Below are 13,666 nucleotides of genomic sequence, written 5' to 3'. Positions count from 1 at the left end.
TCGTTTTCAATGAACAACAGTTGCAACCTCTAGTCGTTTGCTAAAACAGCTTGCTAGGACAACCAAATCAATCATATGTTGTGAAAATTTCTTTTTGTTCAACTGACTAAGGAAGATCGAGCGAACGCTTTTTTTTTTTATAACTTGTTTGTATCATATTGCTATTAAGAAAACAGCGTTGTGTATACTAAACGTGACATAATTGGCAATTATCCGTAACTAAAAATAAGATAGAAATTACAAACTTGATACCATATTTTAATTACTCTAACAAAACTAGACGTCATCGCGTGAGAAAATAAATGTTTATGACACATAACCTATTTTTTTGTTTTTTTTTTTCTTCTCTTTTTTCCTTTTAATCTCCTTTCTTTCGTCCAAAAAGCGTTTTGATTTTTGCCTCGCCACAAGCGATGAAATCGATAAAAAAACCTGCTCGGACATTCTCAATTCTCAACAACAAAAGCAATCAAAGTTCTAGCTCTCGAGCACGTGCGCCAACAGGCTGATGAAACCGTTCAAATATGCTCGATCGCTAGAATTTAAAAAAAAAAAAGAAGCAAACCAGAAACAAACCAAAATAAAAAAAAAACAAAAACAAAAATGGACATCTTTAGAACGCTTAAATTTTATAAAATATTTTCCTCTGCGTTTTTAACCAGCTAAACTGTCGTAAAGTTTTTCGGTGCAGTTCATTTAAAAAACTTAGTTTTCAACTTTTAAACGTTTTAGACTTCTCGTTTAAGGCAGTCGAAAGAAATGAGTCGACTTGCTCTCTCTCTCCCTTTTCGGTTTTGTTTTTGTTTACTTGTTTTTGTTTTTTCTTCGTTTGCCTTCGTTTGCCTTTGTTTGCCTTTGTTTGCTTTTGGAAAAGTTGTCGCCATGCGAGACTTAGTTTTTTTTTTGGCTCAATTTGTGATTAAGTGAAGTTCTAGTCTTGAAAGTGTGCAAAGTGTGGGCCAATCTGGTGGCTGGAGTGATGACACGTGAATGCTGGAAATTCCAGACTTTGAGCGGATTCAGCGTACATAGAAAGAAAATGTAACATTCACGTGGGTCTCTCCTAAGCTTGCCATTGGTCGGTCTGCTGGCCTTAAGTACCCCCCCCCCCCCCCTCAACGTCACGTTTGCTCAACTTTCTCGGTCTTTGGCGCCCAAAGAAAGCTCGAGGAAGGATAAAAATGGCGAGGTTTCGGTACTGCGTTTTCTGTTTTTCCTATTTGTTTTTGTTTGTTTGTTTGTTTCGTTTGTTTGTTTATTTATTTAATCGTTTTTTTGTTTGTTTCGTTCGTTTGTTTGTTTGTTTCGTTTGCTTCGTTTGTTTTGTGATGTTTTGTTTTCCCTTCTTGATGGCACAAAACAGAAGCAAACAAGACTTTCGGTTATATTCGGTTATATTCGGTTCAATAAAAGTTTGTTGGTTTCTGCACAACAACAACAACAACAACAAAAGTCCCTCTGTCCCTCAAAAGCAGTTTCTCCTCTGTCCTAAAGAAGAGCCTCTTTGTAATCGATCTTGTCTGAATGCAGCTCTCCTTTTGCCTACAGGTTTTTATTCCAACCCTTTTGTTGTTGTTAGTGCCATGTTGTTGTTATTGTTATACTCTGTAAAAGCAGTTGTTGCTGTTGTACTTGTTTGTTGTTTCTAAAGACACTGTTGTTGCTGCTGTTAGCGCTGTTAGTAATCACCCACTTGGCTTGTATTTTTGTTTCTTGTTTTTGTTTTTTGTTTTATTTATAAACACTCTCTGAGTAAGTGATGCTGTTGCTGTTGTTGTTGTTACAGTTGCAATGAGTGTTTGTTAATGTTCCCCCACTTGGCTTGTTTATAATCTATTTTATTTTATCAACACTCTCTGAGTCAGTGATGGTGTTGCTGTTGCTGTTGTCGTTATTATGCTTGCAATGGGAGTTGTTACTGTTCACCCACTTTGCTTGTTTTGTTTTTGTTTCTTTATTTTATCAACACCCTTTGAGCCAGTGATGCTGTTGCTGTTGTTGTTGTTATAGTTGCAATGAGTGTTGTTAATGTTCACCCACTTTGCTTGTGTTTTTGTTTTTGTTTATCAACACCCTTTGTGTCAGTGATGCTGTTGCTGTTGTTCTTATTACAGTTGCAATGAGTGTTTGTTAATGTTCACCAACTTGGCTTGTTTATAATCTATTTTGTTTTATCAACACTCTCTGAGTCAGTGATGCTGATGCTGTTGTTGTTATTGTGCTTGCAATAAGTGTTGTTAATGTTCACCCACTTTGCTTGTTTTGTTTGTGCTTTTGTTTTTCTTTATCAACACCCTTTGAGTCACTGATGCTGTTGCTGTTGGTGTTATTATAGTTGCAATGAGTGTTAATGTTCACCCACTTTGCTTGCTTTATTTGTTTGTTGCTTTTTTTTTTATCAACACCCTGCGAGTTAGTGATGCTGTTGCTGCTTTTGTCATTTTACTTGTATTTATAGTTGTTACTGTTCAGCCACTTTGCTTGTTTTTTAATCTGTTTTATTTTATCACCACACTCTGAGTCAGTGATGATGTTGCTGATGCTGTTGTTGTTATTTTACTTGCAATGATAGCTGTTACTGTTCAGCCACTTTGCTTGTTTGTTTGTTTGTTTGTTTGTTTTTTTTATCAATATCCTCTGAGCAAGTGATGCTGTTGCTGTTGTTGTTGTTATAGTTGCAATGAGTGTTTGTTAATGTTCACAAACTTGGCATGTTTATAATCTATTTTATTTTATCAACACTCTCTGAGTCAGTGATGCTGATGCTGTTGTTGTTATTATGCTTGCAATAAGTGTTGTTAATGTTCACCCACTCTGCTTGTTTTGTTTGTGCCTTTGTTTTTGTTTATCAACACCCTTTGAGTCACTGATGCTGTTGCTGTTGGTGTTATTATAGTTGCAATGAGTGTTAATGTTCACCCACTTTGCTTGCTTTGTTTGTTTGTTGCTTTTTTTTTTATCAACACCCTGCGAGTTAGTGATGCTGTTGCTGCTTTTGTCATTTTACTTGTATTTATAGTTGTTACTGTTCAGCCACTTTGCTTGTTTTTTAATCTGTTTTATTTTATCACCACTCTCTGAGTCAGTGATGATGTTGCTGATGCTGTTGTTGTTATTTTACTTGCAATGATAGCTGTTACTGTTCAGCCACTTTGCTTGTTTTGTTTGTTTGTTTGTTTGTTTTTTTTATCAATATCCTCTGAGCAAGTGATGCTGTTGCTGTTGTTGTTGTTTTAGTTGCAATGAGTGTTTGTTAATGTTCCCCCACTTGGCTTGTACTTCTGTTTTCTGTTTTGTTTTGTTTTTGTTTTTTTTGTTGTTTTTTTTCTCAACACTCTCTGAGTAAGTGATGCTGTTGCTGTAGTCGTTGTTATAGTTGCAATGAGTGTTTGTTAATGTTCACAAACTTGGCATGTTTATAATCTATTTTATTTTATCAACACTCTCTGAGTCAGAGATGCTGATGCTGTTGTTGTTATTATGCTTGCAATAAGTGTTGTTAATGTTCCCCCACTCTGCTTGTTTTGTTTGTGCCTTTGTTTTTGTTTATCAACACCCTTTGAGTCACTGATGCTGTTGCTGTTGGTGTTATTATAGTTGCAATGAGTGTTAATGTTCACCCACTTTGCTTGCTTTGTTTGTTTGTTGCTTTTTTTTTTATCAACACCCTGCGAGTTAGTGATGCTGTTGCTGCTTTTGTCATTTTACTTGTATTTATAGTTGTTACTGTTTAGCCACTTTGCTTGTTTTTTAATCTGTTTTATTTTATCACCACTCTCTGAGTCAGTGATGATGTTGCTGATGCTGTTGTTGTTATTTTACTTGCAATGATAGCTGTTACTGTTCAGCCACTTTGCTTGTTTTTTTTTGTTTTTGTTTTGTTTGTTTGTTTGTTTGTTTTTTTTATATATCCTCTGAGTTAGTGATGCTGTTGCTGATGCTGTTGTTGTTATTATGCTTTCAATGAGAGCTGTTACTGTTCACCCACTTTGTTTGTTTATAATCTGTTTATTTTATCAACACTCTCTGAGTCAGTGATGCTGATGCTGATGCTGTTGTTGTTATTATGCTTGCAGTGAGAGTTGTTACTGTTCACCCACTTTGCTTGCTTATTGTCTATTTTATTTTGTCAACACTCTCTGAGTCAGTGATGCTGATGCTGATGCTGTTGTTGTTATTATGCTTGCAATGAGAGTTGTTACTGTTCACCAATTTGCTTGTTTTGTTTTTTTATTTGTTTTTTTGTTTGTTTTTGTTTTGCTTGTTTTTTTTTTATCAATACCCTCTGAGTCAGTGATGCTGTTGCTGTTGTTGTTGTTGTTATAGTTGCAATGAGTGTTTGTTAATGTTCCCCCACTTGGCTTGTACTTTTGTTTTCTTTTTTGTTATGTCAACACTCTCTGAGTCAGTGATGCTGATGCTGTTGTTATTATGCTTGCAATGAGAGTTGTTACTGTTGTAGTTATGTCTGTCATTTGTCCTTGTTAGCAAGTTCTATTTGCCCTCTCTTGCCTTTTTTCAACACAGTTTCTTTCTTTGAGTCATATGGTTGCGAGATCCTCTCAAACTCCATCTCTTTATTTATTTGTTTCTTTTCTTTTTCTTTTTTTTTTTCTCATTCTCCTTCTCATAATAGCAATCACTGCTGCCACCATGCATGTAATGCTAGTTGCTCTCATTCTTTTTCATTTGCTAGTGGAAACTTTGTTTCTTCTTGTTGCTCTCTTTTCTTTCTTTTTTTCTCTTTTGCAGAGGATTCGAAAAAACACAGCTCTTCCCTGCAGTTGTAAACATTCCAGGATTGGATGCAGGCAGAAGAAAAAAACTCTCACTGACTGGTTTCCTTTTTTTAGCAAAAACCGTTGCAAACAAACACCTGAACATGTCTTCTTCACAAGAAAACAACTCTGTTGTTGCTTCTTCTCCAAACTCTAAAGCAAAAAAAAAGAAAAGAAAGCAGTCACAAGAACAGAGAGACTTAAAGCTCAAAAACAAAGTCAGGGCCGCATTAGTTGCAGCGTGTGGCTCCGTAAACAGGGTTGTACCTTTCTATGGTACCAAGAAGAGGTACGCTGTTAGCTGTCCGATGCCTTTGTGCAAACATTCGTCCACAAGCATTAAAAGACACTTGACTAAAAAAGATCATTCTTGGACTTTGGATGAAGCTTCCATCTTTTACTCTGCAATGGTCAGGAAGTTTCAGCATGCTCGTCTCGAACGCAAGTCCGGCTGTCCAAAACCTTACCCCTGTTTGCAATGTTGGAAGTATTACGACCGACTGGACATACACTTGAAAGAGACTCATTTCTACGATTCCAAGATGATCAAACAAAAGATTGCAGAGGCAAAGCGATACGACAACGAGAAGCTCTATGTCCCTCAATTTATTCGACCTGCCTTCTTTGGTATTAAGCCAGTAGCTGAACAAGCGTCTGCATCAGGCTCTGCATCCTCTGCTCCTGGGCCTTCCTCCTCTTTTTCTTCTCCGGTTCTTTCCTCTGATCCTCTTTTAAGCTTGCCCTCACCAGTTGCTGGTTCGTCCGAGGCTCCTTCTGCAAACCAATGCACCTCTGTAGAAAACAAAGAGCTGAACACCGAATCCGTCCTTGACTCTGATTTCGATTCCTTAGAGCACTTGGTTTCCAGCTCCTATGTCTTGACCGAAGAAAAGAGACTCTTGTTTCAGCTGGACAAAGATGCTTTTCACTTTTATTACCAGTCAGCAGATGAGCTCTTCAGAGACTTTGAAAAGTGGCTTGTGGTAGCCAACAACAACACTTGGTCACAAGCAAAGATCTACAAAAATGCAGTTGTGGAAATATTGACTTGTTGTGACAGCACGTTGACGCTGCACCCAAACGCCCTCACCAATTCCAATGTTTTGGAGGATAGATACTTCTCCTTGCACTTTAAGAAAATTCAGCTCAATTCCAAGCTGAGTGAACTTGACCAAACAAAAGCCATGTCTTGTCACACGTTGTACAACCGCCTCGTCTCCCTTTGTCTCCTGTTTCGTTTCAGTGAAGCCAGAAACGTCTATTTCGGACTTTCTCATGAGGCCATCCGACGTTTGCGCTGCAAGGTGGATGAGTTGCGAAAAGTGCTGAGGCCCTTTCGTTCTTTGAGGAGGAGCCTTGTGAAAAGAAGAAAAAGCATCAACATCATCAATGTCAGTTTGCTGACCGAATATGGCAAGTCTGCATACGTAAGAGACTTAGTGGAATCGATTAGAAAGGCGTCTCTTCCGCTGACTAGAGACAATGCTGTGTCTCTACGAAACCATCTTCTGCTCTCTGTCACTGTAATTAACAGTTTAAGAAAATCTAACATTGCTCTTTTAAACATTAGAGACTACATGGCTGCTGAGAAGAGTGAGTGTGGATATTGCATTGTGCAAGAGCGCTACAAAACAGCATACAAGTACGGAGCCAAAAACATTCTAGTGCCGAACGACTTGAAAGTGTTGATCGATATTTATTTGCTGAGATACAGAGACCTTCTTGTCAACGACTCTCACTACATGGCTGCAGACACCAAGACTGTTTTGGAGTTGAGCGACTGCTACAGGCCCCTTTTTCCTTCGGTGAGAGCCAACAAAGACGAAGGTGTGACACTAGGTGCAACTAGAGTGCCTGTTTACCAGATGGGTTCCTCTGCTATCACCTCTAGCCTGACGTCCTGCTTCAGAAAAAGCCAAGTAAACATTCCCATGAAGCGTCTTACTCCCACTTGCATTCGCGGTTCGATAGCCACTTACTTTGCCAACAACAGCAAAGAAGATCGCGAGCGGTTTGCTACACTCTACATGAAGCACAGCAGACACACAATGGATAGCTTTTATGTGTCCCAGTGGAACGCTGCAGAGGAGTTGCGCTTTGCCCTGGGCATCGGACAGTCCTTCGGAGTCATAGAGTCTTTGACTGTTGAAAAGTCTGAGAGACCACCAAAGGAGGAGAAGGATGTGATGGACTGGCTCCGAACTAATGCAGAGGAGTACGGTTTTCATGATGTTGAGGACATTTTTGAGGAAGATTCAGACTCCGGTTCTGACTCTGAAGAATGTGCTGCTACTTTCGGTTGTACCACAGTGGTTCCATTTTCTCCAGCTGTAGAAAACAATGCTCCTTTAGAGGACAGCAACGAACATGTTGTAGATTTCTTGTGTGAACCTAGCTCAACTCCTGTTTCGTCTGTTCCTTCTGAACAAACAATCGCTGGTCCAGTTCTTGAACTATCCTCTGCTCTTGCACAACTAGTTCCTAATGAACAAGCTGTTTGTATGGATGTAGATCAGACTCTAGCTGTTCCTGTTGGCACAGCTTGTTCTCCTCTTGCATTAACATTATTTCCTGATGAACCGGATTTTATTGAACACCATGCACAACTTTCTCCAGTTTACTTTAGTGAGCAAGTGGTTGCCAAACCTGTTTCTGCTGCTCCTGCTCAACAAGTTGCTTTCAGTCCTTCAAAAGAGGTCTTTTCTGTTCTGCTGGAAACAGTGTCTAATGTTGCTTCACAGCAAGATAATCTTATGGCTGTCACACGTGTTTTCCATGCTCCTCCTGAAGCTGCTCTTCTTGAACCTGCTCTTCTTGAACCTGCTCTTCTTGAACCTGCTCATAAGCAAGTGGTTGCCAAACCTGTTCATGTTGCTCCTTCTCTGCAAGTTGTTTTTAATCCTTCAAAAGAGGTCTTTTCTGTTCCTCTGGCTCCTAATCTTGTTGCTCGTCAGCAAACGATGGCCAAACCCAGTTTGTTTCTTTCAGCTGTTCCAGTCCAACAGGCTGGTACTGTTCTTGAAAAACAGCCCTCACCTGGTGCTGTTCAATCTGTTGGTAGTCTATTTAGCCAAAGTCTTGCTTGTACATCCAGAGGTAAATTCTTTTTGATTTTTGATTTTTATGCAAATCTCAACACGCTTTCAAAAAATAAAAATGCCCAAATTAACTCCTTGCCCTATTGTTATTGTTAAAGCTGTAAAAAAAAAAAAAAAAAAGAAAAACAATAAAAAAAACAAAAAAAAAAACAAAAAAAACAACACAGAAGTGTGTATGTATTTGTTGCAGGACTAATTCTGTGATTGCTTAAATGTTTACACAAGTGAATGATACTAAAACTGATTATGTTTTAGAAGTAAAAGATCCAAGAAGAAAAAAAATCAAGTTGGAAATGCCATCTTTTACTCAAGAACACATCGGTAATGTAAAACCTAATTTATACAAACATATATAAACACAAACCTCTTCTTGCACAATTTCAGATGGTTAACTGTTAATAAAAACTAGCCATCATTGCTAAGTGCACTTTTAGAAAGTTGTGTCTACCCGATTTCTAATGATGAAGTTAGAAACATCACCGTTAGAAATCATGCACAGCTTGTTATTATCTCTAACACTTAGAAACTGTTGATGGTTTTTTTATGAATTAGAAAAATGAACATGGTTTTATTTTATTTCAGGATCAACTCAGCCAAGAACAAAGGAAAACAAAGCAGAAGTTAGCCAATGCCAATTAGGTAATCTTTCAAAAACCAGTTATTGCTATCAGTGCAAACAATAAGGTCAACAAAAAAAACAAATAAAAAAACAAAATTAATCTTGTCATGCTTCAGAACCAAATGAATATTCGATTTAATCTCTTTGTGTTATGACTTGAGTTTGTAAAATTTTAGATGAAATAGTTGAAAAGCTGAATGCTTGCCCTGGCCACAACGAATGGTTCAACACCAGAAGTTTTCCTCGATGTGCAGCTTTAGTGTTGGCATACATCTTGCAAGACGTGTTTACAGATGTAAGCTCAAGTTGCTCGTACAAAGATTACCTTGGCATCTTGGCAAATCATAGCAGTGACAAGCTCATTCATGTCTTGCAAAAGTACTCCTACCGAAGCCATATTAAAGACAAAATTAAAAACATGAAGCTAAAAATTCAAAAAGAGGGTAGTTTAGAAAAGTTTGTTCAATATGGCAATATAGTGAGACCATTTATGTAGTTTAGAAAAGTTTGTTCAGTTTGGCAATAAAGATGGGCCTTTTGTGTAGTTTGTTTTCTCTATGCTTTTGCAAATATATTTATCTGTTTCGCTAAATACATAATAAACAAGAAGTTCTGTTAAACTGTTCTCACATTTCTTATTTAAAGATAGTTCAAACTTTTTTTATCTTTAAAAAAAAAAAAAAGTCGTTTTGTTATTCTGTTAACACTTTTAATAGAGTTGCATTTAGAATTACTTCTGATGTTTTTAAGAGTTTGTTAAAAAGCAAATTAATATTTTCTGTGATGTTAAACTGCATAAGTGAAATTTAAAAAAGGAAAACTGCTCCAACCATTTTTCGGAAAAAGAAATCAAAAAGTTCCTTATTTTAAAAGATCTAGACATCCATTTCTTCTTCAGCAAAATAGCGAGGCTTTTTTTATGAACTCTTACTCTCTATTTTTTCATATATTTACACAAAGGATTTTATTAAGTTCAATGTAAACATACATAGAAGTATATTATGTTTTTTTTTTTGTTTGTTTTTTTTTTATGGTGTCTAACTTTTGTTTCACTTCTATTTTATTTTACGTTTATCTTGTATTTTATCATGCCTTATTGGTTTTTGCGTTTTGTGATGTCAAGCTGCGTAAGCTAAACTTAAAAGAGGAAAACTACGCTAACTTTTCTTTGAAAAAATATTCAAAAAGTACCTTAAAAGAGAAAGCACACGAATTTAAAAAGTTGTATCTTGCCATCCAATTCTTCTTCTGCAAAGTAGTGAGGCTTTTGCTCTCTAATTTATCTCTATTTACGCAAAGGGTTTTATTTCAATGTAAACACGTATAAAAGAATACTTTGTTAAAAATAATGTTAAAGGAGTTGCGTAAAAAAAACGTCTGAATAAACTTTCTTTACAAAAAAAAACAACTAAGAAACAAGCGCGCCTAAGAAAAACCAGATCGCGATTCACTAAGTCAATAGACGAAAGAAACAAACTTTAAAAAGTCTTTCTAGACAACAAATTCTATTTTTGGCAATGCAGTTTTTGTATTTATGCAACCTATCTTTTGTTTCACTTCTACTTTATTTTACGTTTACCTTGTATTTTGTCTTGCCTTTTTGCGTTTTGTGAATGTCAAGCTACATAATCTAAACTTAAAAGAGGAAAACTAGGCTAGTAGAATATTATGTTGTTGGTTTTATATGCAGCCTAACTTTAGTTTCATCTATATTTTGTTTTGCGTTTATCTTATATTTTATCTTGTCTTTTTGAGTTTTGTGTTTTGTGATGTCAAGCTACATAAGCTAAACTTTAAAGACATTTTTTTTGAAAAACTATTCAAAAACTACCTTTAACAAAGTAGCGAGGCTTTTTATGCACTTTTACTCTCTAACATACCTATATTTGCGCAGAGGATTTTATTTAACTCAATGTAAACATACATAGAAAAATATTGTTACCCGTTTATTTTATGCAGCCTAACTTTAGCTTCATCTGTATTTTATTTTACGTTTATCTTATATTTTATTTTGTCTTTTTGAGTTTTGTGCTTTGTGATGTCAAGCTACATAAGCTAATGTTAAAAGAGGAAAACTACGCTAACCTTTTTTTGAAAAACTATTCAAAAACAACCTTTAACAAAGTAGCGAGGCTTTTTATGCACTTTTACTCTCTAACATACCTATATTTGCGCAGAGGATTTTATATAACTCAATGTAAACATACATAGAAAAATATTGTTACCCGTTTATTTCATGCAGCCTAACTTTAGCTTCATCTACATTTTATTTTACGTTTATCTTATATTTTATTTTGTCTTTTTGAGTTTTGTGTTTTGTGATGTCAAGCTACATAAGCTAATGTTAAAAGAGGAAAGCTACGCTAACCTTTCTTTGAAAAACTGTTCAAAAACTACCTTAGACATAATCTAGATTTAAAAGAGGAAGACTACGCTATTTTTGCTTTGAAAAAACTTTCGAAAACCACCTTAATCGATAGAGATAGCACACGATTTTAAAATGTTGTATCTAGTGATCCACTTCTTTTACACCAAAGTAGCGAGGCTTTCTATGCACTTTTACTCTCTAACATAGCTATTTTTGCGCAAACGATTTTATTTATTTCAATTTAAACATGCCTAGTAGATTATTATGTTGTTGGTTTTTTATGCAGCCTAACTTTAGTTTCATCTATATTTTATTTTGCGTTTATCTTATATTTTATCTTGTCTTTTTGAGTTTTATATTTTGTGATGTCAAGCTACATAAGCTAAACTTTAAAGAGGAAATTTACGCTAACCTGTCTTTGAAAAACTATTCAAAAACTACCTTTAACAAAGTAGCGAGGCTTTTTATGCCTTTTTACTCTCTAGCATACCTATATTTGCGCAGAGGGTTTTATTTAATTCAACTTAAACATACCTGTTAGATTATTATGTTGTTGGTTTTTTATGCAGTCTAACTTAAGCTACATCTATTTTTCATTTTACGTTTGTCTTATATTTTATTTTATCTTTTTGTGTTCTGTGATGTCAAGCTACATAAGCTAATGTTAAAAGAGGAAAGCTACGCTAACCTTTCTTTGAAAAACTATTCGAAATCTATTTTTGAGATAATCTAGATTTAAAAGAGGAACACTACGCTAATTTTGCTTTGAAAAAACTCTCGAAAACTACCTTATTCGATAGAGATAGCACACAAGTTTAAAAAAGTGTATCTAGTCATCCACTTCTTCTACAGCAAAGTAGCGAGGCTTTCTATGCACTTTTACTCTCTAACATTATGCATTTTACTCTCTATTTTTGCGCAAAGGGTTTTATTTAATTCAATTTAAACATGCCTAGTAGATATTTTATGTTGTTGGTTTTTTATGCAGCCTAACTTTAGCTACATCTATTTGTCTTATATTTTATTTTATGTTTTTGTGTTCTGTGATGTCAAGCTACATAAGCTAATGTTAAAAGAGGAAAGCTACGCTAACTTTTCTTTGAAAAACTATTCAAAATCTACCTTTGAGATAATCTAGATTTAAAAGAGGAACACTACGCTAATTTTGCTTTGAAAAAACATTCGAAAACTACCTTATATTTTATCTTGCCTTTGTTAGTTTTGTGTTTTATTATGTCAAGCTTCATAATCTAATCTTAAAAGAGGAAAACTGCGCTAACTTTCCATTGAAAAAGTACTCAAAAAGGACCTAAATCGATATAGATAGCTCACGATTTTAAAAAGTTGCATATAGTCATCTTCTTCAGCAAAGTATCGAGGCTTTTTATGGATTTTTACTGTCTAACTTTCCCATATTTGCGCAAAGGAATTTATTTAGTTCAACTTAAACATGCCTAGTAGATAATTATGTTGTTTGTTTATTATGCAGTGTAAACTTTGTTTCATCTATATTTTACGTTTATCTTATATTTTATTTTGTCTTTTTGAGCTTTGTGTTTTGTGATGTCAAGCTACATAATCTAAACATAAAAGAGGAAAACTACGCTAACCTTTCTTTGAAAAACTATTCAAAATCTACCTTTAACAAAGTTGCGAGGCTTTTAATGCTTTTTTACTAACATACCTATATTTGCGCAAAGGATTTTATATAATTCAATTTAAACATGCCTAGTAGATTATTATGTTGTTAGTTTTTTATGCAGCTTATCTTTAGTTTCATTTATATTATGTTTTAGGTTTATCTTATATTTTATCTTATCTTTTTGAGTTTTGTGTTTTGTGATGCCAAGAATTTTAAGCTAAACTTAAAAGAGGAATGCTACGCTAACCTTTCTTTGAAAATCTATTCATAAACTACCCTAGACAAAAGCTAGATTTAAAAGAGGAAAACTACGCTATTTTTGCTTTGAAAAAACTTTCGAAAACCACCTTAATCGATAGAGATAGCACACAATTTTAAAAAGTTGCATATAGTCATCCACTTCTTCTGCAGCAAAGTAGCGATGCTTTTTATGCACTTTTTCTCACTAGTTTGCTTATATTTACGCAAAGGAATTCATTTAATTCAATCCAAGCATATATAGAAGATTATTATGCTATGATTTTTTTTTTCTTTTATGCAGCCTAACAATTATTTCACCTATATTTTATTTTACGATTAACTTTTATCTTACTTTTCTTTTTTGAGTTTTGTGTTTTGTGATATCAAGCTACATAAACTAAACTTTAAAGAGGAAAACTACGCTAACCTTTCTTTGAAAAACTATTCAAAAACTACCTTTAACAAAGTAGCGAGGCTTTTTCTCTCTAACATACCTATATTTGCGCATAGGATTTTATTTAATTTAATGTAAACATACCTAGTAGATTATTATGTTGTTGGTTTTTTATGCAGTCTAACTTTAGCTTCATCTGTATTTTATTTCACGTTTATCTTATATTTTATTTTGTCTTTTTGAGCTTTGTGTTTTGTGATGTCAAGCTACATAAGCTAAACTTAAAAGAGGAAAGCTACGCTAACCTTTCTTTGAAAAACTATTCAAAATCTACCTTTGAGATAATCTAAATTTAAAAGAGGAACACTGCGCTATTTTTGCTTTGAAAAAACTTTCGAAAACTACCTTATTCGATAGAGACAGCACACAAATTTAAAAGTTTGTATCTAGTCATCCACTTCTTCTACAGCAATGTAGCGAGGCTTTTTATGCACTTTTACTCTCTAACATACCTATATTTGCGCAAA

The 13,666-nt window shown here is 34.9% G+C and overlaps 1 protein-coding gene across 1 annotated transcript; it reads left to right on the top strand.

Annotated features, from left to right (window-relative positions):
• Nucleotides 1-1,123: 1,123 nt before the first annotated feature.
• On the top strand, nt 1,124-9,037 carry LOC149876115 (uncharacterized). Its single transcript, XM_090075681.1, has 5 exons — nt 1,124-1,195; nt 4,854-7,874; nt 8,132-8,197; nt 8,459-8,515; nt 8,672-9,037. The coding sequence occupies exons 2-5, from the start codon at nt 4,883-4,885 to the stop codon at nt 8,989-8,991; spliced, it is 3,435 nt and encodes a 1,144-aa protein (XP_089931807.1). The 5' UTR covers nt 1,124-1,195; nt 4,854-4,882; the 3' UTR covers nt 8,992-9,037.
• The last annotated feature ends 4,629 nt before the right edge of the window (nt 9,038-13,666 follow it).

Source organism: Hydra viridissima, unplaced genomic scaffold (assembly GCF_058129835.1).
Source record: "Hydra viridissima isolate aposymbiotic clone 2 unplaced genomic scaffold, HvirCarnegie_v1 scaffold_30, whole genome shotgun sequence".
In the NCBI taxonomy this organism is placed as follows: Eukaryota; Metazoa; Cnidaria; class Hydrozoa; order Anthoathecata; family Hydridae; genus Hydra; species Hydra viridissima.
Note: the sequence above shows the minus strand (reverse complement) of the source record. Positions and strands in the feature narration are given on the sequence as shown.

Excerpts from the sequence above, each read along its gene's own strand:
- LOC149876115 (XM_090075681.1), top strand. The coding sequence starts at position 4,883 with ATGTCTTCTTCACAAGAAAACAACTCTGTTGTTGCTTCTTCTCCAAAC. Across the intron at positions 7,875-8,131 it reads TCTTGCTTGTACATCCAGAG|AAGTAAAAGATCCAAGAAGA; the intron begins GTAAATTCTTTT and ends ATTATGTTTTAG. Across the intron at positions 8,516-8,671 it reads AGTTAGCCAATGCCAATTAG|ATGAAATAGTTGAAAAGCTG; the intron begins GTAATCTTTCAA and ends GTAAAATTTTAG.